This window comes from Prionailurus viverrinus, chromosome C2, assembly GCF_022837055.1.
Source record: "Prionailurus viverrinus isolate Anna chromosome C2, UM_Priviv_1.0, whole genome shotgun sequence".
NCBI classification, from domain to species: domain Eukaryota; kingdom Metazoa; phylum Chordata; class Mammalia; order Carnivora; family Felidae; genus Prionailurus; species Prionailurus viverrinus.
The window spans coordinates 90,954,252-90,979,172 of NC_062569.1; the positions used below are offsets into that span (position 1 = coordinate 90,954,252).

General features: G+C 44.6%; 1 protein-coding gene across 2 annotated transcripts in view; it reads right to left on the reverse strand.

Moving 5' to 3' along the window:
- PDIA5 (protein disulfide isomerase family A member 5) overlaps positions 1-14,900 on the reverse strand; it is a 92,549-nt gene extending 77,649 nt beyond the window's left edge. Inside the window, exon 1 of one of the 2 annotated variants that reach the window (XR_007155702.1) lies at positions 14,724-14,900. Coding sequence is in view for 1 of the 2 variants with exons in the window: in XM_047875583.1 (XP_047731539.1) it covers positions 14,724-14,771 (48 nt within the window). In the remaining variant the exon portion in view is untranslated. The remainder of the gene's footprint in view (positions 1-14,723) is intronic. The other variant, XM_047875583.1, reaches the window with a different exon arrangement.
- Positions 14,901-24,921: the final 10,021 nt, after the last annotated feature.

Consider the following 24,921-nt stretch of genomic DNA (forward strand, 5'->3'; position numbering starts at 1 on the left):
CTGTGCCCGTTTGCTCCTCACAAAACCTAACAAGTGGGTGCTGGCCTCATCTCACAGATGAGGAAACTGAGGCTCAGAGAGGTTAAATTGCTTACCAAGTCACACAACAGGTAAGCAGCAGAGCAAGGACTAGAGCTCAGGTCTCCCAGCTCCTGCCCAGAGGTGGTCTATTATTCTCAACCCCACAAGCTCCCTGGACCCAAGCAGAAAAAGAGCACCTCCTTCCCTTCAGAGCAGCCAGGAAAAGCCCCAAACTTCCAAAATACCATGGCAAGAAGGGATTTATAACCCTCTGCAGTACCCTGTTCTCAGGGCCCTGGATCAATGAGCCCAGATGTGCTGTTCGTTAGAAGTTGTGTACAGGAGTCTGAGCCCCTTTCCAGCTCACTCTCTCCCTCTCTAACACACAGCACACTTAAACTGCTCTCTCTTCACTTAACCTCACCCACCATCCCCACCAGACTAAGGAGATAAAGAGTGGTACAATCTTGGAAAATAATAGGGAGAACACTCCTTGCCACACTATACCCTCTGTTGGAAAAAGTTCCAGATCTCTGGGGTGCGTGCCAGCACCCTCATGTTCTCTGTAGCCGGGGAGGCTGGCTGTCATTACAGATTCACTATTCAATGTGGATCATGAAGCCAGGGGTATTCAATTATGTAAAAGCAGCTTGCTAAAGGAGGGTGATTTGAAGACAGAAATTTTAGCATTTAGGAAAAGGGGTGGAGGTGGAACTTGACCTTTTTTGCTCTGTCACCTGAAAAAAGATACCCTTCCTATGTTGGGAGCTGTGAAGAAACCGGTTTTAATTTAGTGTAACCCACATTTTGCTCAAAATAGTTTTCAAATGTCAGAATCTAAAAGTCTAGACTCTAAAGAAGCTGGTGGTAAAGGGATCCAGGAAAAATGTTAAAAACAGATGACCTGAACCCAAGGTCAGAGAATTCGAGCTGACTGAGAATTTAGAGCTGGAGGTTTGGTGGAAAGAGCCAGAAACCCAAGTTTTTCACTGGCTTTACCTTTTGGTTGTGTGACCTTGGGCAAGTCTCTCTTTTCTAAGTCTCTGTAAAATGAAGGGACTTAAAATAATTTCCAAAGTCCCTGCCAATTGTGACATTTTGATAAATCTATCCTCATGATCACTACCAGAGAAGTACTGTAAGGTAATTATACCTTGTGACAAAAACTGCTGAGTTTCTCTGGATCTGTGGCCACCCACATTAAAAGTCGCTCCTCTGTGTCCCTTGCAGCAAGTGTGGCTGGCTGTGCAACTAAACTCTGGCCCCTCAAATATAAGCAGAAGTGTTTGGAACTGTTCCTAATAGACATTTGGGTCTTCTTAGTTTCCTCCTCCTGCCAGATGGAATTTAGACAAGATGGCTAGAACTCAAGCAGCCACCCTGAGACAATGAGGAGAAAGGACTTGTTACAGAGGTGTAGTAGTAAGATAAAAGGTACCTGGGTCCCTGACCCACAGGAGTATGTACCGGCCCTAGAACACCCCTTCCTAGGCTTCAACATGAGTGAATTACATGACCTCTGTAAGGTACTCATTCTGGGTTTTCTGGCAGACATACAAATGGATATTGAGTCCCTACTGGAACAAAAGCCTAAATTGGAAAGAAATATTAACATTTGCTCCAGTTGGGATATTTCAAAGAGTCTAAGGCACTAAATCATGTATTATACTTCAGATAAATTGTTGTAAGGAAGGAGACAGAGGGACTATCAAAGATGTGGTTCACTGTGTTCCTCCTAAATTACCCAAGTTTCACCATGCCTGTTCCCGTCAGGTGTCTTGGTCACTTGGTGACAACTACCCACAAATGAAAGGAAAGTCAGCTAGTAGCTCTCCAGTTTCCCTGCAACCTCGGCCCTTTATGACTAAGAGGACCACTGCAGGAGACCAGAAGGCCTTGCAGTTCACAGGCTTGAGCTGGGCTGGCTGGTTTCCCCAACACAGCATTCCTCACATGCCATCTCAGGCCTCCAGGTAGCCCTCCAGAGCCAAGGACTCAAAATTCCTGAGGCTGCGCCACGCAGTGGGCCCACAGGGCTGAGAGAACGAAATATTTACAAGTCCATGTCCTCCACCCTACCATTTCATCTTAGATAGCTTATCATCAGAAAGCTCAAATTCCTCCCTCTCCCATGCCTATCAGCCTATTGCACTCTGAAAAGAGCAAACACATTCCTTCTTAGGATCCTAGAGGTGAAATACCCTAGCTCCTCACATGTGCCCTCAAATCCCTCACCATCCTGAATGATCTACCTTAGACACAGACATGTTCATGATTCTCAGAGCTATCCCCATAGCTGGCAGCAGGGTGTTAGAGCTTAAAAAGAATAATGTGCTATATTACTAGAATTTATTTGGGGAAATAAATATTGATGCTTTCATAATTCAAAATAGAGGAAATTAGTCTCAACACAAATCTTGACTGGTGGGTCACAGTTAAAAAAAAAATTGAGAAACATCATTAACGAATCTCTTAAAATATGGCGCCCAAATGTCACAAAGTGCTGGCAAAAGTACAATTCTTTTCAAAGTTATTTGGCACAATTCACCAAGTATCTCAAAAAAAGTATTTATGCTTCTTGACTTGGTAATTCCACTTTTGGGAATCTGTCCTGAGGAAATTAGCAGGGGTTCTGACAGATGACTCACACGGTCCTACTCGTAAGAGTCAAAAATTGTAAACAACCTAAATATTCAACAGCAGGGGAATGGTCATTTAGAGGAAAACATTCAACAGAATAATACAGCCATTTAGATGATGTTTTCGAAGACTGTGCAATGAAGAAATATTTGCTTTAGTGTTAAGTTTCAAAAAATGGAGTTCAAATGTACATGGCATGATTATAACTACACACAAAATTATGCTCAGAAAAAAACTGGAAGAAAAAAATGCACCAAAGTAAAACTTCATCCTTAGATAGATTTCATTCTTCCCCTTTGTTTTTCTCAGTCACCATAAAGGCATGTCCAATTTAAATCTTTAAAGAAAAAAAAAATTATCACCACTTGGCCACCATCGAGGAAATAATTAACAATCTCTAAGTATCACCCCATAAGCAAATGTAACTTCAGAGCAGAGAAGCCTGGCAGAGACCTCCTTAACTAAGGGGCCAGCATTAGCACCACCAATAATGGGTAAAATTAGCACCGTATGCCTCCGGATATAATGCACTGAACAGAAACATCATCAAAAACCCAGCTAAAGGACATTCTTCAAAATTATCAAGGTCACAAAAGACAAAGCCTGGGAAACTGGTCCAGATTAAAGGAGACTAAAGAGATGATGACAATTCAGCGTGCCATTCTGAACTGGGTTCTGAGCCAAATGCTACATTCCTGATTTTGATCATTGTACTGTGGTTATGTAAGGGAATATCCTTGCCTTTTAGAAAATATTTAGGGGGCAAAGGTGCATCACGTCTGTGAACTTTATAAACGGTGAGGGAGAATGTGATAAAACAAATGTGATAAAATGTTAATATGTGTGGAATCTGGGTAAAGAGCAGATGGGAATCCTTTGTATTCTTCTTGCAACTCCTCTGTAAGTCTGAAATTAGTTAGAAAAAAAAAATTTTTTTTTTTTACCTAAAAAAAGACAGGGGGAAAAAAAAAAAAAGATGCCCAGAAAACAACCAAATACTGCCCCCACCTCTTCCACAGGACTTCCAAAACCCTTGGCCAGCTGGCCGGCCAGCCAGCGCTCACTAGTACTTTCCCGTGTAAGAGGAGAGCTCATCTGCCATTCTTCACTTCCAGCTACCTGTCTGCTCCTCTGCTCACCTGGCACCGCGTAGTTTTTTATAGGAACTATTATACGAAATCTGCAAAGCACTGTGCATGCAACACATATCCAGAACGTCTTTGATGAGAGACAGAGAAAGAGAAATACAAAAGAACATTAATTTTTTTAATTTTTTTTTCAACATTTTTAATTTATTTTTGGGACAGAGAGAGACAGAGCATGAACGGGGGAGGGGCAGAGAGAGAGGGAGACACAGAATCGGAAACAGGCTCCAGGCTCTGAGCCATCAGCCCAGAGCCCGACGCGGGGCTCGAACTCCCGGACCGCGAGATCGTGACCTGGCTGAAGTCGGACGCTTAACCGACTGCGCCACCCAGGCGCCCCCCAAGAACATTAATTTTTAAATATGGGTAATTTACATCCCATATTTATATGGGCAAATTTTAAGCATCTGTCACCAACCACCATGGCTAAACAGCACTCTTCACCAGGAATGAAGACCTAACCTCAAACCAAGTTTGGGAATTTCACCACTGGTACTTCCCAACATGCAAATGTCTACCCTACAGCCTCCGAAATAAAGGCAAGCACCATGAGTCCCTGAATGGGGTGTGTGGGTATGTGGGTGTAAGACAGACAGACAGGGCCTGGCTGAGATATGGACCCCTGACTAGCTGCAGCGAGGAACTAAATGTGCTTTTTTTTTTTTTAATTTTTTTTTCAACGTTTATTTATTTTTGGGACAGAGAGAGACAGAGCATGAACGGGGGAGGGGGAGAGAGAGAGGGAGACACAGAATCGGAAACAGGCTCCAGGCTCTGAGCCATCAGCCCAGAGCCCGACGCGGGGCTCGAACTCACGGACCGCGAGATCATGACCTGGCTGAAATCGGACGCTTAACCGACTGCGCCACCCAGGCGCCCCCTAAATGTGCTTTTTAAGAGAGAGAGATGGGAAAGCACTTGGCAAGGAATAGAACCCAAGAGAGAATTCTTCAGTGCCAAAATTCAAGGCCTAGGGATTAGCCCATAATAATGATAATAGCTCCATGTACAGAGTGCTTACTGTGTGATCAGGAGCAGCTGAGCAGCTCACATGCCTATCTAATTTAATTATCTTGGCAAGAGACTTCAGTAGGTACTTGCAGTACATCTATTATATAGGTGAGGAAACTGAAACTAAGGAGAGCCAAGAAACCTGCTCAACATCACACAGCAAGAAGGTGAGAGAGCTGTGACTCAGACCCCCATCGCTGGTGCCCCAGCTGGAGCACAAAGACCACAGATTCCTGGAGCCACCCACATCTCATTGTTTGTTCTTCCAAATACAAAGCTAGCTGCATTTCTTATGTGTTGCTTCCTTTAAAAACCATACCTTACATGTGGTCTACACAGTACAGTTTTCCTCCCCTCTCTTCCCCCGCAACATGTGGCTGTCAACAAGGGACAATTCAGGGGCAGGACAACTGATCCGAGAGCTTATAAAAACAGGTTTTCTTATCCTGAAATTGCAACCGCAGTGCATTTAACCAGGACTTAAGTCCCTAAAGCTTTTAATGTTTTGAAAAACCTCTCCTAACGCCAAAAGGGCTTTGGGTCACTGCCAGCCTGGTGTGCCAGGCCTGCTAACAAGAGCTGGTAGAGGGAATAGTGAATTAGGCAGCAGAGAAGGGGGAAGAGCAGGTAAATTCCCACTCCAGAAATCGAACTCTGACTCAAAGCTCAGTTAATTGATAAGAAAATAACAATTCAAGTGCTCATGACCCATGGTGTACATCCGTGCTTTTACACACATTATCTCGCTCAATCCTCTAAAGCTGAGGGTTTAAACCAGTGTTTTCCACCCTTCAGGACTCAACCCAAGAGCTGAGTCACAAATCAATTCAGTGGATTACCACCAACATTTTTTAAGTGACATCAAATAGAAAACATCAGTATGTATCATAAATAACAAGACTAAGTATTCAGCAAAACATTTATATCTGTTACATATACTTGGCTATAATGTAAAATGTACAGTTGTGCTTGCAGGAGTTGCAGCAAAAATATCTGAAAAAATGTCACAATCTGTGTGGGAGGTGGTGCTATCCCCACTTTAGAGATACGACCACTGAGGCTCACAGAAGTGAACAAACGCCCCTCAGGTGAAGCCCAGGACTCAGCCCAGACCTTCTGAGCACAGTGAGTCAAGGTGAACGCTCCCCACTGGTGCCCCTCAAGCCCTCTCCACTCACTAGAGCTCCACCCAATACAAGACCGGAGAGGCCGGCAAATCTGCCTCCCCTTCCAACACAGCCATTAAGCACAACCAACTGGAAAAAGCCACAGTGACAGCCTGACCCATCTTTTCCCTGCTCCCTGCTTGCCTGCAGTTCTCTACACGCCTTCAGGGAAAAGCAAAGCAGTGTGTGTTCAAGCCAAGTGCCACCTCACACTGTGCCCGGTGTACATGGATCATGACCTGGGCAGAACCTGGGCCACACCACCCAGCCCAGAGCAGCAGCCCTGACTGGCAAAATACTATCCACCACACAAAATTAATGTTGTTTACTTGTAAATCTGCCTGGTTTGCACGCACACCAGCTCTAAGTCTAGGCTTTTTAGAAATAGATTCCTGGGCCTTATCTTTAAAGAATAGCATCTCACAGATCTGGGGAGGCCAGGAATCCAACTGTATACATAGACCCTTATGGTGATTTGGATCCACAGCCTGGTAGGAAAAACCTCTATCACTGACCCATCTTTGGAGCCCACATCACTCCCCTCTCAGATAGAGAGGCTCTCTGAGGACTCACAACGACTTCCACATGGATAACGTTACAGATACCTCCAGTTCTCCTTTGCCTCAACCTCTTGAACCCCAGCAGGACACTCTTGGCCTCCCTTCTACCTCTCCAGCCACCCTTCCTATCTTCTTTGTAATCCCTCGTCCCCCCAACCTCCAAACGTTGAAGTTCCTCAGGGCTCGCTTGTTCTACCTTCTCTTCCTTCTCTCCATTCTCCATGGGGATCTCACCCACCTCCTGAGCAGCACCCCTAAATTAACATGTCCAGCCCAGATCTCTCTCTTCAGAGCCACATCCTCACATCCTGCTCACTCTGGTTCCTAAACTGGGGTCACATAGAATTCTCAAATGTTAAGAACCTAAATCTCATACAAATAGCATATTTCGAAGGGTTACTGAACTCGGTTTTGTTTTAAGTTTATTTTGAGAGAGAGAGAGAGAGAGCAGGAGAGGGACAGAGAGAGAGGAAGAGAGACAGAATCCCAAGCAGGCTGTATGCTGTCAGCACAGAGCTTTATGCAGGACTCAAATTCATGAACCATGAGATCATGACACTCAACCGACTGAGCCACTCAGATGCCCCAGGGTTACTGACCTCTTAATAAGTGACCCACTAAAAATAGTTACATCAAAAAAGGATATAAGGGAAAAAAGGTTTAAAGAAGATCTCAAAAAAAAAAAAAGTTATAAGAAACTAATATGCATATGGTTCACAAAAAAAAAAAAAAAGAATCCTGTTGTAAGACTGCTAAATTAGGTATCAAACTGGTTAAAGTCCTGCAGGGCAATCACCTCTGGGTCTCTCTTCTCTACCAAACAGAAATCATTTGCATCTTATCTACCTTTAAAATATGGGTCCTAGAGGAGTCTGGGTGGCTCAGTCGGTTAAGCGTCCGACTTCAGCTCAGGTCACGATCTCGAGGTCCGTGAGTTCGAGCCCTGCATCAGGCTCTGGGCTGATGGCTCGGAGCCTGGAGCCTGCTTCCAATTCTGTGTCTCCCTCTCTCTCTCTGCCCCTCCCCCATTCATGTTCTGTCTCTGTCTCAAAAATAAATAAACGATAAATAAATAAATAAATAAATAAATAAATAAATAAATAAAAATAAAATAAAATAAAATAAAATAAAATAAAATAAAATAAAATAAAATATGGGTCCTAAAGAATAATACAGTTATATTCCCTAGAGTACTGGATGGCCCTTAGGTGTCCTTCTTAGACAATGCTCTAATATGACATTAAAGAGACACTAAAGCATCTTTTATTTCCATGGTTTTGGATAACTTTTTAAAATATTTACTTATTTATTTTGAGAGAGAGTGAGAAAGAGCACACGTTGGGGGTGGGGGGGGGGAGGGGAAATTGGGAGAGAATCCCAAGCAGGCTCCAGGCTATCAGCACAGAGGAGCCTGGCATAGGGCTCCACCTCATGAACTGCAAGATCATGACCTGAACCGAAATCAAAAGTCAGACACTTAATCGACTGAGCCACCCAGGCGCCCCTGGATAATTCTTTTTTACACTGGGGCCTGTGAACTTGAGTGAGGAAATAGTATCTTTATTTTCACTAACCTCTAACTGAAATTTAGCCTTACTTTTATCATGAGTGTAGGCAACAAATTATAGTAGCACCAGCAGTGTCTGTGACTTTGCCACCAACAGAAATCATATATTTTTTAGCCCTTACCCCCAGAAACCACACTTTTCATTTTACAACAGGCGTAGATATCCTGAAACACTGTTGATGCTCATCACTAAATATTACCAAAAATATCAAACCTGCCATTAGATCTTCCTAAATGAAACATTATAATAAATACAAATATTTTATCACATATTTGTTATAGAATTTGGGAACTATATTTCAGTATCATTGGTTTTCTTTGTTGTACTATGCATTGTTTTATACACTTAAAAACATGATTCTAAGAAAGTCCTCTGAAAAGCCTTTCCTGACTTGCTGCATTAGGTTAGGGACCCATGTTACACATTCTCTTATCACCTTGTATTTCCTCTTTCTGGCACTTTACCACCTGAATTAAGTAATAAGTTAGTGGCTCTCCCACTAAGCAACAGGAGGAAGGGATGGTGGCCATCTTATTTATCATTATGTCCCTAATGCCTTAGATGGTATGTCTGACTCATAAAAGACAGTCAAGAAGTATCTGTTTAAAGAAAAAAGAAAAAATAGGGCACCTGGATGGCTCAGTTGGTTGAGCATCTGACTCTTGATTTTGGCTCAGGTCATGATCCCAGAGCCATGGGATTGAGCCCTGCATCGGGCTCCATGCTGAGTATGGAGCCTGCTTAAGATTCTCCCTCTCTCTCCCTCTACCCCTCTCCCCCACTCGCGCTCTCTCTCTAAAGTAAAACAATTAAAATTAAAACTAAATACATAAAAAAGACCTATGGGATGAATGAACATCTGGGACACGGGTAGCATGCAGGTGCTGGTCTACATTCCTTGGAAATAAGGAGCAGGTACCATACTCTGCCCAGGACCTAGCAAAGTCAGACCCTTTGACAAAAGTAAACCCACTTGTTCTTCACAAGCCTGCCCTACTTGGCCCAACAACAGAACTTTCCAGCCAACCCCACTTCTCAGCTCAGATACTAGACCACCTCTGTGTTTCAGCCCCAGCGTAGGGCTCTCAACATAGATCTCCGTTAATACCTTCCAAAGCAAGGATTAAAGCATCTGCTCATGAGTTAATGACATCTGCTCGTGCCAAAGGGTTGGGGGATTCTCTGGGGGGTCAGAAGATGGACATTCTACTCCAATCCCAGCCAGCTGCAATGAAGCCAGGCACAGCCTCACCATCAGGCCATCTGGGAACAGAGTACACATCAAACTGGGGGCTCAGGATGCCCTTGGAGAATAAAAAGACACCAAAGGCTATTCTAACCCCACAGTCCATCTGAGTATTTAACCCCCCACCGCATGATTGCAAAGCTAATTATTTAGAAGTGGTTTCACCAAAATGAAATACGTGGGAATGCTTTGCAAACTCCAAAGCCCTCTATAGATATGCCAACTGTTTTATAATTCTCATCAACAGATCACCTGGGTAGCCAGAGGCTCCAGCCAGTACTGCAGGATGGGCCAGGCAGCCCAGCAATGGGTGAGCATCCCTGCTCCTCCCCTCTCCCACTAGCATCTAAGATGCTAGATGTGAAAAAAAAGGAAGGAGGAATGGGAGTGTGGGGCCAAAGAAACCGTGGAAGTCCTGGTAACATGAGCACTTAGGTTCCTTACACCCCATGCATCACTCTCTGACTCACTGTCACTTAGCCACCACCACCAATTGAGACACAAGAGCCCCACTGAGCAAAACCGCAAAGCTGAAGCAAACCTGTCAGGGAGGCGGTGTGGTTGGTATCATCATTCTCAAAAGAGTATCCACTTTCAGAAGAAAGGGGAGAGAAACATAAATCTTTAGACCCTCTGCAGCCCCCTCTACTTCCTCAGAGGCTCTGCAAGGGCCCACTGGGGAGTGGCAAGGAGCGAGTCAAGAGCCCAGCTCAGAGGAACTGTGATGGGGAGAATCCCAGCAGCACAGCCCCCCAACTCACAGCCTGCAGTCTCTGCTCACACCCTCTCTGGCCTCCTAACCGGTTTCCCCAGCACCTCTCCTTCCCAACTTGAGATAACTGCCCTGGCTCCTATTTATTGTGCCTGCCCCCCCCCCCACCCCCATATGCCAAGCACTGTGCTGGGTGCTTCCTGTATTATTTCTGATGCTTTCAACTCTGCAAATGCAAATCACCACTGACAAACAAGAAAACTGAGGCAGGGCCCAAGGTCACACAGCTCTTCAGTGCCCAGCTGGCTAAAAACCCATGTTCTACCCATTACATCACACTTTGACTTTACCTTATAGATACAAGAGAAGAGAGAGGAAGAAAGTGTTGTTTTGGGAAAATTAATCCAGTCTCTTCCATTCCAACCCCACAGTGTGGACTGACTGATCTTATTATTAAAAGGGCAGCTTTCATCACGTCTCTCCATCACCTACAGAACCAAGTCCCAAAAGCTTTGCCAGGCATTTAACATTCATCACAATCCACTTTTCCAATGTGATTTCCCCCTCCCGAGACTCAAATCTCTCCTTCCATCCAGACCGGCCCATAACTCCTCATTGTCTGTACTTCTACCCCAGATGGTTTCCTTTCTTTGCCTGCAAAACTAGTTCCTCTGGCCAACCATGGACCGGGGAGGACTGCATGCCAGGTCCTGGGCTAGGTGCTGGGAACACAACAGGCAGAACAGGGAAGATCCCCATCGTCACAGAGCCTGGAGTCGGCCCTCGTGAGGCGTGAGCTAGGACCCTTCTCTAGTGACTGGGGGCCCTCGGCCTGACCCTTGCCCAAACGCACAGCACTCAGCATTTGCCACCCACACGGAGCTCAGCTATTCCTCCCATTGATGTGCCAGTTCTGTTTTAAAATTTCCTCTGTAATGTGTTTGTTTCTGTGGGAAAAGTGCACTCCAGGTTCCAAACAGCATTATAAATGGCAATTAGGTCCCCAGGCCAGCCCACAAAAGCCTATTAAATATATAATGGTGTAGAACCTAAATATGTATACATTAAAAGCTCTGCAGGAGAGACCAGGGACAAACATCTCCTGCTTCCTGCACCTCCACCCACTGTGCCACCAGGTTCTGAGCATCAAGCCAGCGTCAAGCCACCGTCAAGGGCAGAGGCCCTAGCAGTGGCTTGGGAGGAAGGAAGCAGGTGGAAGATGGGGGGCTGGGATGGCAGAGATGGAGCAGGAAGAAATCTGATCTATAATTCAGGAGACTGGCACCAATCCCAGCTGTCTTTACAAACCCAGCAGCCTTGAGACCCTTCCCTCTCAAAGCCCCACTTCTCTAAAATCAAAGAGTTGAGTTATATCAGGAGTTTTCAGACCTGTGAATCTCAGGGATTGGCAAAATATATTTTTCAAAATGTATTTTATATATTTTTAAAAACATTTTAAAATATATAACATGTTTAAAATATATAATGTATATTATACATTTAAAAATAAGTTTTATCTAGAAAAGACTTTCTTAAAAAAAAAAAAATCAACATACCATCACTACTTAATTTTTTCTAAAGGACACTGAAAACCGCCCCTTCCCTCCAATATGGACATCATGTCAGAAAAATGGACAAGTTTTTAAACTGAAAGTATCTGGATTCGTGGAAAAACCATTCACCATTATTACTTTTCCAGTGTGTCTATGGACCAGTGAAAACTGTCACAGCCCAGTTCCAATCCTTGGCCTGATGCTGGAACCACTTGAGCCGGATGACTTCACGTCCCCTCCAGCTCCGACATGTCTCCATTCTGAGGACTGGATGTCGACTACACCACAATCAGCATGGATGGCCTGGGGAAGGGGCCACCACAGGGAGGAGCTGAGAAGGGCAGCAGGAAGGGGCAGTCAGCTGCAGGGGTGGGGCCAGGACAGCACAGCCTCCCCAGATGGAGGGCAGAGATACCTAGCCAGGAGGGAAGGGCTAGAACCAACCTGTCCCAAGTGCTGACTGTGACTCTTCATCCCAGTATTCTTCTGGAAGGCTGAGAGGCCCCAAAGGAACCTTTTTCCTTAATTAACTTTTCTGATCAAAAAACAAATACACATCCATATAGAAAACTTGGGGAAATAGAAAAAAGCATAAACAAAGAAATAAACAAAAGTCACCCAGAGCTGTGCCTTCTAGAACAATCGCTGTTAACATTCTGATGCACTGCTAATTCCTCAATCACATATGAAGCTATCTTCAGCCACCCTGGGATTCGTTCTGTACCTTGCTTTACCCCTAATTATGAAGCACTTTTCCATGTCCCTAGATATTCTTCATAAGCATATAAAATATTTTGATAGTCAACATGGCATTCTAATAAATATAAATATTCTTTATAAACATCACTTTCTATGGCATGGACAGGACCCAAAATCATTTAACTATGCTGTTATTGTTGAGCATTTAAGCCATTTCTATATTTTTACTATTGTAAAAAACGTGGTAGGTATATATCCCTGTCCGTGAATCTCTATAGATCCCTTTATACTGCTTCATGTCCCTTGGGTCACAGTCCAGTGCTCTGCACATATCAGCTCTCAGTAAATATTGAGCAAACGAGGAAACCCAATACACTCCTAGGACCTTGGGAGCCCTTATTGGACATACATAGAGTTTAAATTTACAGAGGCCCACCCTGGTCTCCACCAGCCACTCAGCACTGGCCCTGCACCATTGACACCTGCTGAGCCAAGCTAGGGCATGGGGAAAGGAGAAGGTCAATTTCATGCTGCAGACTCCGAGGTTCTAGTGCTCTCAGCAAACTTACCCAACCTTCCACACCTGGAGATGGAGAGCACCAGCAGACCTTAACTGCCTCACTGACTCCCCCCACCCCCACTTCGTCCAGACTGCACAACCCACTGCCTCAGGAAAGCCATGGCTGACCTCTGACCTTCCCACCAAATTAATGAGGAGGCTGCCAAAACCTCGGGTATTAGTGCTCACTGCCCTGTCTTTATTTGCTCACAGGACTGACTCCGTTGCCCAAGCCAGGGCGGCACCGGAGGTCAGGGATAATCTGTGCTTTGCTCTCCATCCAAAATCCAATCCAGCGCCAAACAACATCGTTGATAAATAAATGATTGCCGAAAGAAACTTGTTTCCAGTCAGATTCCCAAGCCCTCTATTTTTATAGAAGGGAGATGAAAAAAGAATAGAGGAAAGCAGGACCCCCTAAAACAGCCCAAATGCAAAGACCTGATAGGGGCTCCCGCTGGAGCTGGCCCCCTCTGCACAGTCCTGTGGTATCTCCTGGCCCAGAGACCTGCCCAAGCCAGCTGGCTCCAGAAAGCAGAATGCAAACAGATCATCCACAGGTAGACGCAGGTAAAGGGACACTGTCCCATTCCAGACTAGTTCTATCCCAGAGGGAGAACGGCCAGATCTAGGGAACAGGAAGCAGCCTTTCCCACCGACTTCCAGACCACCAAAAAATACAGGGTCACTCCTCCTTGGTGATGCCCCAAAGGCAGGATATCAAAAGATGAAATTGTTTAAAGCAACTAAATCCACACTCCAGTTTTTCTCCTCCTGTTGCCCAGCATTCTTGTCACACCCAACAGAAAAAAAAAAACGAAAAATCTGGGTTGGAGAGGGTACCCACAGCAGAAAGTTTCTGGGAACTTCATTGGGAAAAAAGGAGCCAAGATCGTCCTAAAAGAAGGGAGACCGACCAGAAGTTATGGAGTGATGTGGAAAGAGGCCACATTATCCCATCACACACCCACAGTAACACCGAAGCCAAACCTGGAGAGCCCTGGGCATTGTGGACAAATACATACATTTTGGCCTCTTCTAGGGATTTCCTGGAGCCACCCCCGCCCGCCTCTGCCCCTTTCAATTGTAAGCAAACTCCTCTCAGCGAGCCCACCACTCCCAGCACGCTGGCTCACCCCTACTCCACTCCTGCATGATTTTGCAGTTCACAGAACTTCCTCCATCCGACCCGCACCCGACGGCTTTGGGGGGGGGGGGGGGGGGGCTTTACCGTCCCCACTTCATGGATGAGGAGACTAAGTCGCAAGTGTCACAAACTAGAAAGTGGCTGAGGTTCGGGCCAGGGCACTTGGGTGTAGAAGCAAGAACTCCTCCGCGGACCCCACCCAGCCCTGCCTGCAGGCAGGGTACCAGGTGGAGACCGGCACTTTCTCTGCTGCTCAGGGTGGAAACCGAGAACAAGGTGGCCCTAAAGCAAGGTTTCCAGCAGTACAGATATAAAACACCCTTTTCCCACCCCGCACTCACACAGGTGCAGGGCCCAGAGTATGGGCGCGGCGCACCCTCCAACCCGCCTGTGTCCTGCCCCAGCCGCCGGCTGCCCCCCCGACTTGCACCCCCGCAAAGTTGTGCACGCGGCGCAAGCCCACTGCGTGGCTACCTCGGACCCTGCGCCCTGGAGGGCTCCGCGGGGAGGGCACGGGGACTGCCCCACTGCCTCCCCGGCGGCCACCGGGTCCACGCCTGCCCGGCACGCATGCCCCCACCCCGGGGTTTGGAGGCAGCTCCCCGCACGTCCCGCGAGGGCCGGGAGCAGGGAGCGCGGACCCCCGCGTGGGGCGCACGTGCCGCCCCCTCCCGGACCCCAGCGCCACAGCCTCACCCAGACTGCCAGCAGCAGCAGCAGCCATGCCGGCCCGACCCGCGCCATCCCCGCCGCAGCTGCCTACGGCTGGCTCCGTTCTCCACTCAGGCTCCCGCGCCCGCAGCTCCGCCGGGTCCAACAGACACGGCCACTTCCCAGCCGCTCCCCGCCTCCGAGTTCCCGGTGCCACGTCTGCCAAAGCATGCGCACGAGGCTGAAAGAGGCGGCCTGGAAGAGGTGCTTGCTGGGAGTCGTAGTTTGCGGCAAGGCTGGGCTGGGGGCCTCCCGGCGTGGACTTGGCCCCAGAGGCACAGAGGCGCATGGGTGGAGTGCTAAACGGCGGCGAGGTCAGCCAGTAAGGGAAGGCAGTTAATTTGCGGGGCTTACTCTGTGCCTGGAGTTTCAGATCAAGATCTCATTCAGCTTACAGAGATAAGTTTTCTTTTCCCTACTTTGAGGATGGAGAGGCAACCAGAGAATTCAAGTAATTTGACCCAGACCACGGTTTGCAAAAGGCAGAGTCCAGCACTGTTTGTGAAGGGTAGGAAAAGCCCTCATTCCCTTCCTCCCAGGCTCCCACTTACCTTTTCTTTTGTTCATTCAGAAAAACTTTATTTAGCTAATGGGAAACAGTTACAACTGACTCTTGTTTCCCGCTCAGGTCATGATCTCAAGGTTTGTGGAATAGAGCCCCACATTGAGCTCTATGCTGACAGCATAGATCCTGCTTGGGATTCTGTCTCCCTCTCTCTCTGCCCCTCCTGCACTCTCTCTCTCTTTCCCAAAATAAGTAAACTTAAAAAAAAAAAGTTAAATATGGATTACCATACAATCTAGCAATTCCACTTCTAGCATATACCTAAAAGAGTTGAAAATAAGTACTGAAACATGTTTGTATACAAATGGTCCTAGCGCTTTTATTCACAAGAGTTGGAAACAATGCAAATGTCCACTGAGGGATTAATGGTTAACAAAGTATGGCACAAGTGAAGAAATGTGCAGAAGACACGAATAGACACTTTTCCAAAGAAGACATCCAAATGGCTAACAGATAAATGAAAAGATGCTTAACATCACTAGTCATCAGGAAAATACAAATCAAAACTACATTGAGATACCACCTCCCACTGGTCAGAGTGGCTGAAATTAACAACTCAGGAAACAACAGATGTGGGCAAGGATGTAGAGAAAGAGGAACCCTCTCACATTGTTGGTAAGAATGCAAACTGGTGCAGCCACTCTGGAAAACAGTGTGGAGTTTCCTCAAAAAATTAAAAATAGAATTACCCTGTGACCCAGTAATAGCACTACTGGGGATACAGGAGTGCTGATTCGTAGGGGCACATGTACCTCAATGTTTATAGCAGCACTATCAACAATAGCCAAATTATGGAAAGAGCCCAAATGTCCATCAACTGATAAATGGATAAAGAATATGTTATATATATATATATATATAGAGAGAGAGAGAGAGAGAGAGGGAGAGAGAGAATGGAATACTACTCAGCAATTAAAAATAATTAAATTTTGGGGCGCCTGGGTGGCGCAGTCGGTTAAGCGTCCGACTTCAGCCAGGTCACGATCTCGCGGTCCGGGAGTTCGAGCCCTGCGTCGGGCTCTGGGCTGATGGCTCAGATCCTGGAGCCTGTTTCCGATTCTGTGTCTCCCTCTCTCTCTGCCCCTCCCCCGTTCATGCTCTGTCTCTCTCTGTCCCAAAAATAAATAAACGTTGAAAAAAAAATTAAAAAAAAAATTAAATTTTGCCATTTGCAAGATGGAACTGGAGGGTATTATGCGAAGTGAAATAAGTCAGTCAGAAAAAGACAGATATCACATGTTTTCACTCATATGTGGAATTTGAGAAACTTAACAGAAGACCATAGGGGAAGGGAAGGAAAAATAAGTGAAAACAGAGGGAGGCAAACCATAAGAGACTCTTAAATACAGAGAACAAACTGAGGGTTGATGGGAATAGGGGGTTGGGGGGATGGGGAAATGGGAGATGGGCATTGAGGAGGGCACTTGCTGGGATGAGCACTGGGTGTTGTATGTAAGTGATGAATCATGTGGACCTACTCCCAAAGCCAAGACTACACGGTATATACTGTATGTTAGCTAAGCTGACAATAAATTATTTAAATATATATATACATATATATGTATATATATATATAGTACATCCATATAGTGAAATATTATTCAGCCATAGAAAGGGAAGAAGTACTGATATATGCTATAATGTGGATGAACCTAAAAAATATTATCTATTGAAATATTGTGCAAAAAAAAAGCCAGACACAAATGATTGCATTTTGTATGATTACATTTATATAGAATATCCAGAAATAGGTAAATCCATAGGAACAGAAAGCAGATTAGTGGTTGGTACTAGTGGGCAGGAGGGTTTGTGGAATGAATGCTCGGTGGGTATAGGATCTCCTTTGGGGGTGATGAAAATATTTTGGAAAGAGATAATGGTTACACAACATTGTGAATATACTAAATGCCATTGAATTGTCCATTTTAAAATAGTTGCTTTTATGGTAATGTGAATTTTACCTCAATAAAAAATGTTTAAGAAATCTTTACTGAACTCATTCATGTGCTAAAACATTCTTGCATGTAGTTATTCATTCAAACATGTTTAGGGGCGTCTGGGTGACTCAGTCAGTTGGGTCCAGCTTCAGCTCAGGTCATGATCTCACTTCATGAGTTTGAGCCCGACTTTGGGCTCTGTACTGACAGCTCAGAGCCTGGAGCCTGCTTTGGATTCTGTCTCCATCTCTCGCTGCCCCTCCCCCACTTGTGTTTTCTCTCTCTCTCTCTCTCTCTCTCTCTGTCTCTCTCTCTCAAATATAAATAAACTTTAGAATTTGTTTTAATGTTTATTGAACACCTACTACATCCTGAGGCCCGAGATATACAGTAGCGTGATGTACAAGGAAGTGCACAGACTGGGTTTGGTAGGTTATAAGTGAAAGATCTTTGCTCACTGTCTGGAGGCCCGTCCAACCTATCATCATGTCCTGTCATTTCTACCTTCACAATCTATCTCTTCTGCCACCTCCTGAGTCTAAGTCACTGACATGTGTCACCTAAGCAGGGGTAAAATCTCTGGATGCATTCTCCTGCATACCCCCTATAATGCATTGGATCTTGCCTGTCACTTGCCTGAAAACCTCCAGTAGCTTCCCATTGCCCTTCGAATGAAATTCAGACTCCTTCTCAGGACCTGTAAACCTGGCATGGTCTGGTCCCAGCCCCCTAGACCTCATCTCCTGCCTTGTTCACTTGGCTCCAGTTACTCAGATCATCATTTTCCTTCTCCCACCCTTAACAGCTATTCCTACTTCAGGGCTGGTACTCTTTCTATTCCCTCTGCCTCAACACTTACCCCGGCCCTTTGTCTGATTGGCTCCATCCAATCCTTCATGGCTCTCCCTGTCTACAGGAGATTTTACCCTCTCCACTCCCAAACCCCTTATTCTCTAGCTCGGGTTCTGTTTGTTCTTTGCTGTTGGGTGCTTACCACAGTCTGCAAGTACTTACCTAGTTGGTGTGTTCCTTGTCTGTTGCTACAACTGAGATGTAAGTTTCACATCTCTCTTGTTTGCCAGCTAAGTTTAAACCTACCACAGGACCTGAGCCTCTGGTGGTTCTTGGAGTTGTTCCTGATGAAAGACTGAATGATTAAATGAAGTGATATGGTGGGGAGTTTCAGAAATTCCTGAAGCAGGCTGGGGGACAGGGCTTCCTCTGCATGCTTGCTGTGCAACGTCAAGCTCGTGACCTGTATGTGGAAAAGTGGGCCTCGCAGCTCCATGGGTCTCTAGTTCACATCTGTAAGATGAAGCAGCTGGTAAGGATGTTAGAACAACAGTACTCTCTCATACATTGCTAATGGGAGTGAACACTGGTTCAACAACTTTGGGCAACAGTACATGTACAAAATACATAGAAAGTGTTCATAATTTTTTTTAATTTCATGTTTATTTTTCAGAGAGAGAGAGAGAGACAAAGCAAAAGCGGAGGAAGGGCAGAGAGAGAGAGGGAGGCACAGAATCCAAAGCAGGCTCCAGGCTCTGAGCTGTCAGCACAGAGCCCGACGCAGGGCTGAACCACAAACCGCGAGACCATGACCTGAGCCAAAGTCTGACACTTAACTGATTGAGCCACCCAGGCGCCCGATAACAGTGTTTTCATAGTATCTGTTGTGAGCTAAATTGTGTCCCCCAAAGTTCATATATTGAAGGTCTTAAACCCCAGTACGTTAAATATGATTATTTGGGGAGAAGGCCTTTAAAGAAGTAACTAAGGTTAAGTGAGGTCATTGGATGGACCCTTATCCAATATGACTGGTATCCTTATAAAAAAGGGACATTAAGACCTATACACAGGGGGCGCTTGGGTGGCTCAGTTGGTTAAGCGCCGACTTCAGCTCGGGCCATGATCTCATAGTTCATGAGTTCAAACCTCACATTAGGCTCTGTGCTGACAGCTCAGAGCCTGGAGCCTGCTTCGGATTCTGTGTCTCCCTCTCTCTCCCTGCCCCTCCTCTGCTAGTGCGCTCTCTCTCTCTCTCTCTCTCTCTCTCTCTCAAAAATAAAATAAACTTCAAAAATTAAAAAAAAAAAAAAGACCTACACACAGAAGGGAAGACTATGTGAAGACAGAGATAGACAGCCATCTACAAACCAAGGAGAGAAATCCTCAGGAGAAACCAACCCTGTGGAGAAAAAGGAACCCTTGTGCACTGTTGATGGGAATATAAATTGATGCAGCCACTGTGGAAAACAGTATGGAGGGTCCTCAAAAAATTAAAAATAGAACTACCACACAATCAAGTAATTCTGTTGCTGGGCATTTACCCAAAGAAAATGAAGTCACTAATTTGAGAAGATATATGTGCCCCTATGTTTAGTGCAGAATTATTTAACAATAGCCAAGGTATGGAAGCAATCTAAATGCCCATTGATAGATGAATGGATAAAGAAGATGTACACACACACACACACACACACACACACACACAATATACAATGGAACATTACTCAGCCATAAAAAAAAGAATAAGATTTTGCCATTTGTGGCAACATGAATGGATCTAAAGAGTATTACCTTAAATGAAATAAGACCAAAAAAAAGACAAATACCCTGTGATTTTACTTACATGTGGAACCTAAAAAACAAAACAAACAAAAACATAAATACATAGAACATAAATATAGAGAACAAACCACCAGAGGGTTGCCAGAGGGAAGGGAAGGGAAAATAGATGAAGGGGATTCAGAGGCACAAACTTCCAGTTATAAAACAGATAAGTCATAGGAAATACAGGCAAAATAGGTGAAGGGGATTAAGATATACAAACTTCCAGCTATAAAATAAGACATGAGGATGAACAGTACAGCATAGGAAATATAGTCAATAATATTGTGATAACTTTGTATGGTGACAGATGGTAATTACACTTCTCATGGTGAGCATTGTGTCATGTTTAGAATTATAGAATCACTGGAAACTAATATAACATTTTATGTCAACTATACTTCAATAAAAAAATAAATAGGGGTGCCTGGGTGGTTCAGTCGGCTGAGTGTCCAGAGTCTTGATTTCAGCACAGGTAATGATCCCAGGGTCATGGGACTGAGCCCCACGTCGGGCTCCACACTGAGCATGGAACCTGCTTAGGATTCTCTCTCTCTTCCCCTCTGCCCCTCTTCCCTGCTCCTGCTCTCTCTATTATATAGAGAGAGCTTTCTCTCTAATAAATACACACACACACACACACACACACACACACACACGGGGGTGCCTGGGTGGGTCAGTCGATTGAGCATCCAATTCTTGATTTTGGCTCAGGTCATGGGATTGAGCCCTGCATCAGGCTCCAGGCTGAGCATGGAACCTGCTTACAGGTCTCTCTTTCTCTCTCTCTCTCTCTCGCTCTCTCTCTCTCCCTCTCTCTCTCTCTCTCTCCCTTTCCCTCTGCTTCTCTCCCTCACTCACACTCTCTCTCTCTTAAAAAATAAATAAATAAATAAATAAATAAATAAATAAATAAATAAATATTCTTCTCTCACTCAAAAAAAAGAAGCCAGCCCAGCTTCTTGACCTTGGACTTCTAGCCTCCAGAATTGTGAGAATGCAAATTTCTGTTGTTTAAGCAATCCTGTCTGTGATGCTTTGTTATGGCAACTCTAACAAACTAATATGGGAGCCCAAACAGGAAACAATCCAAATGTCCTTGAAAAATAGATGAATAAATGATAGCATATTCTGCAATAAAAAAGAACGAGCTATGGATATACAACATGGATGAATCGCAAAACCATGATTTTGAGTGAAAGTAGCCAGACAAAAAGGACATACTGTATGCTTCCATTTATCAGAAGTTCAAGAAGAGGCAAGTGTGATCTATTGCGATAATAGAAAAATAGGACTTACCAATGGGGGGGGGGGGAGGAGAGGTCAACTGCGAAAACTCATAAGCAAACTTTCTGGGTGCTATAAATGTTCTGTATCTTGATTATAGTTACAATAATAGTAAATAATAGTTACACAATAGTCTACATATGTAAAAACTAACTTATTAATTGGGCTTATTATTGGAGCTATATTCTAAGATTTGTACACTTTATGTAAATCATGCTCAATTTTCTAAAAGTCAAAAAAAAAAAAGAAGGGTAGGGTAAATCTGCTAATCTCTATTATCCCTTATAACTCTTACATCTCAAGAGTCCAAGGCTGTCTAAAAGCTCCTGGGTTGGGAGGAGGGCTGAACTCTGCAGCAATGTAACTGCCAAAAGGGAAAGAGTCTGGGAGAGGAAGGAAGGAAGGAAGGAAGTCATGAGCCTGTGAGCCAGAGAACCAGAGGACAAGGGACTGAAAGGGAAAAATAAAAATTGCCAAGAAAACAGGCCATTTAATTCTGCAATTGAAACTAACTAAAATGAGATTTATGGCCCTTCTGGGAATGTTTAACAATTCTAAGCTCCACTCTCTTTGAAATATTAGGAGACCAGCACAGGGCAAGTGCTGTCCCTCCTCCATTACAGCCCTCAACGGGAACCATCCATTTTCCAGCAGCAGCCCCGCAGGGCCAGGCCAGAGAAACTTCTTGTCCTGTGGTTTATTGTGAATTGTGACACTACCTTATATTTGTGTAGCCAGTTCCTCTCCATCATCTCGACTGGGATGAGAGCTAGCACAATGACACTCAAGCGAGGATGTGAATTGGCCAGAACAAAATAGGAGGAATGTTGGGCCAAAAAAGCCAGACACAAACAGTATATTCTGTATAATGTCAGTTATACAAGGTACAAAAAAGGCAGGGAAGTGTGTGGGGAATCTCTGGAAGGGGTCTCTTGGGTTGGGTTCTGTTACTGTGTCTGAGTACAGGGCACCTAGGTATGCTGACTCTGTGAAAATTCATCACACACATTCATGGATTATGCTGTACATATGTTATATTTCATTAAGTCTATGATTTAAAAAGAGGAGGAATGAGATGGAGGGAAAGAAAAGTCAGCTCTGAAAAGGGAAGGTGAAAATCAGGGGAGAGAATCCAAAGAAGAGATAGCTTGGAAGTCATTCAGCGATCCATACACCTGGGGAAACAGCTAGTCCCACCAAAGAGAGATTGAACATGAAGACTCCTAGCGCCCAGGGCACCCTGTGCTGTTTACGAGGCTTTGCCTCTGCTCATCATGTCTGCTGATGTGTCACTCCACCCATACTCCCCTGCTCGGCTGGTACCCACCCACGTTGGGCAGCCCCTCCTCTGAAGACCGTCAACAGTCTCCCACCAACCCCCCTGCCCCAACCAAGTCTGGGCCTAAATGTCCCTTCTCTGTGCTCTCACAATTTCCCATGTGAAATGTGGTTCTTAAGAGCATGGACTATGACAAATTCATAGACAAAAAAAAAAGTAGAACAGTAGTTTCCAGGAGCTGAAGGGAGAGGGGAATGAGGAGTTTTTGTTTAATGGGTACAGAATTTCAGTCAGATGATGAAAAAGTTCTGGAGAGAGATAGTGAGGATGTTTGCCCTGCAGTGTGAATGTGCTTAATATGGCTGAACGGAATACTTAAAAATGGTTAAAAATAGAGGATAGTCTTTTCAACAAATGGTATTGGGAAAACTGGATATCCATATGCAAAAGGATGAAGTTGGAGCCTCACTTACACCATGTACAAAAATTAACTCAAAATGGATCAGAGACCTAAATGAAAAAACAAACTATAAAACACTTAGAAGAAAACATATGGAGAAAACTTCATGACATCGGATTTGGCAATGATTTCTTAAATACGAAACCAAAAGCACAAGCAACAAAAGTAAAAATAGATAAATTGGACTACATCAAAATTTAAAACTTTAATTTTACATCAAAGGACACAATTAAAAGAGTAAAAAGGCAAGCTACAGAATGGGAGAAAATATTCACAAATCATATATTTGATAAAAGGCATTAAAGAAAAACCAAAACAGAGGCCCAGTCTGAATATACCCCTAGACCCAACAGTCAGAGTCACATAACCAAAACTTAACACTGGTCTGATTTTCTCGTTATACTGACTCCACCCTTAAGACTTAAGCTTTCTTCAGATCAGTATGATCTTATAGCTTCCCGGCCAATCAGCTACAAACAAGGACGCTTTTTTTTTATACAATTTTATTTTTAAGTAATCTCTATACCCAACTTGGGAGCTCGAGCCCACAATTCCAAGGTCAAGAGTCACATGCTCTCCCAACTGAGCCAGCCAGGCAACCACAAAGAAGCCAGTTTATGCAATGAAAAGAAATGTTTAAGATTCTAGTAATCAGTCACAATAGAAAATAAGGTGTTCCCTCATTCATGCTTTATAAACTGAGCTGTAACTGCTGAAAGCAAGCTTCCAACCACTTTGGGTTTGAAGTCTCCCTGTTTTTAAGCAGTTTTTTCTTGCTCAATAAAACATTCATACCAAGTAAAGCTTTCTGAATGTTTCTTTTGAGAGGAGTAAATATCCAGAATATTTAAAGAACTTCTACAACTCAGTAACAACAACAGCAAAAAAACTAACTCAAAAATAAGCAAAGAGGGGCGTTTGGGTGGCTCAGTCAGTTGGGCAGCCAACTTTGGCTCAAATCATGGTCTCACGGTTTGAACCTCACTCTGGCTCTGTGCTGACAGCTCAGAGTCCGGAACCTGCTTCAGATTCTATGTCTCCCTCTCTCTCCACCCTCTCCCGTTCCTGCTGTGTGTGTCGCTCTTTCAAAAAATAAATAAACATTGAAAAAAATTTCTTTTTTTTTTATTTTTTATTTTTTTTAATTTTTGGGACAGAGAGAGACAGAGCATGAACGGGGGAGGGGTAGAGAGAGAGGGAGACACAGAATCAGAAACAGGCTGCAGGCTCTGAGCCATCAGCCCAGAGCCTGATGCGGGGCTCGAACTCCCGGACCGCGAGATCGTGACCTGGCTGAAGTCGGACGCTTAACCGACTGCGCCACCCAGGCGCCCCGAAAAAAATTTCTTTAAATAAGCCAAGAACTTGAATAGACAGTTCTCCAAAAAGATATACAAATGGCCAAAAAGCACATGAAAACACGCTCAACATTACTAATCATTAGAGAAATGCAAATTGAAATTACAGTGAGTTACCTCCTCCCACCCATTAGAATGGCTACTATTAAAAAAACAACAGGGCTTCCTGGGTGGCTCAGTCAGTTAAGAGTCTGACTTCAACTCAGGTCAAGATCTCACGGTCCGTGAGTTCGAGTCCCGAGTCAGGCTCTGTGCTGACAGCTCGGAGCCTGGAGCCTGCTTCGGATTCTGTGTCTCCCTCTCTCTCTGCCCCTCCCTAGCTCACGCTCACTCTCCCTCTGTGTCAAAAATAAATAAAGTTTAAAAAAATAAATAAATAAAAAATGAAAAAATAAAAAAACAACAACAGTAAATAATAAGTGCTGGCAAGGATGTGGAGAATTTGGAATCCTACTGTTGGTGGAAATGTAAAATGTTGCAGCAGCTATATAATAGTACGGTGATTCCTCAAAAATTAAAACTAGAATTACCACATGATCCAGCAATTCCACTTCTGGGTATACCCGCAAAAGAATTGAAAGTAGGGTCTCAAAGAGATATTTGTCCACTCCTGTTCATAGCAGCACAATAACCAGGTGGAAGCAATCCAGGTGTCCATCAACAGATGAGTGGATAAATAAAATG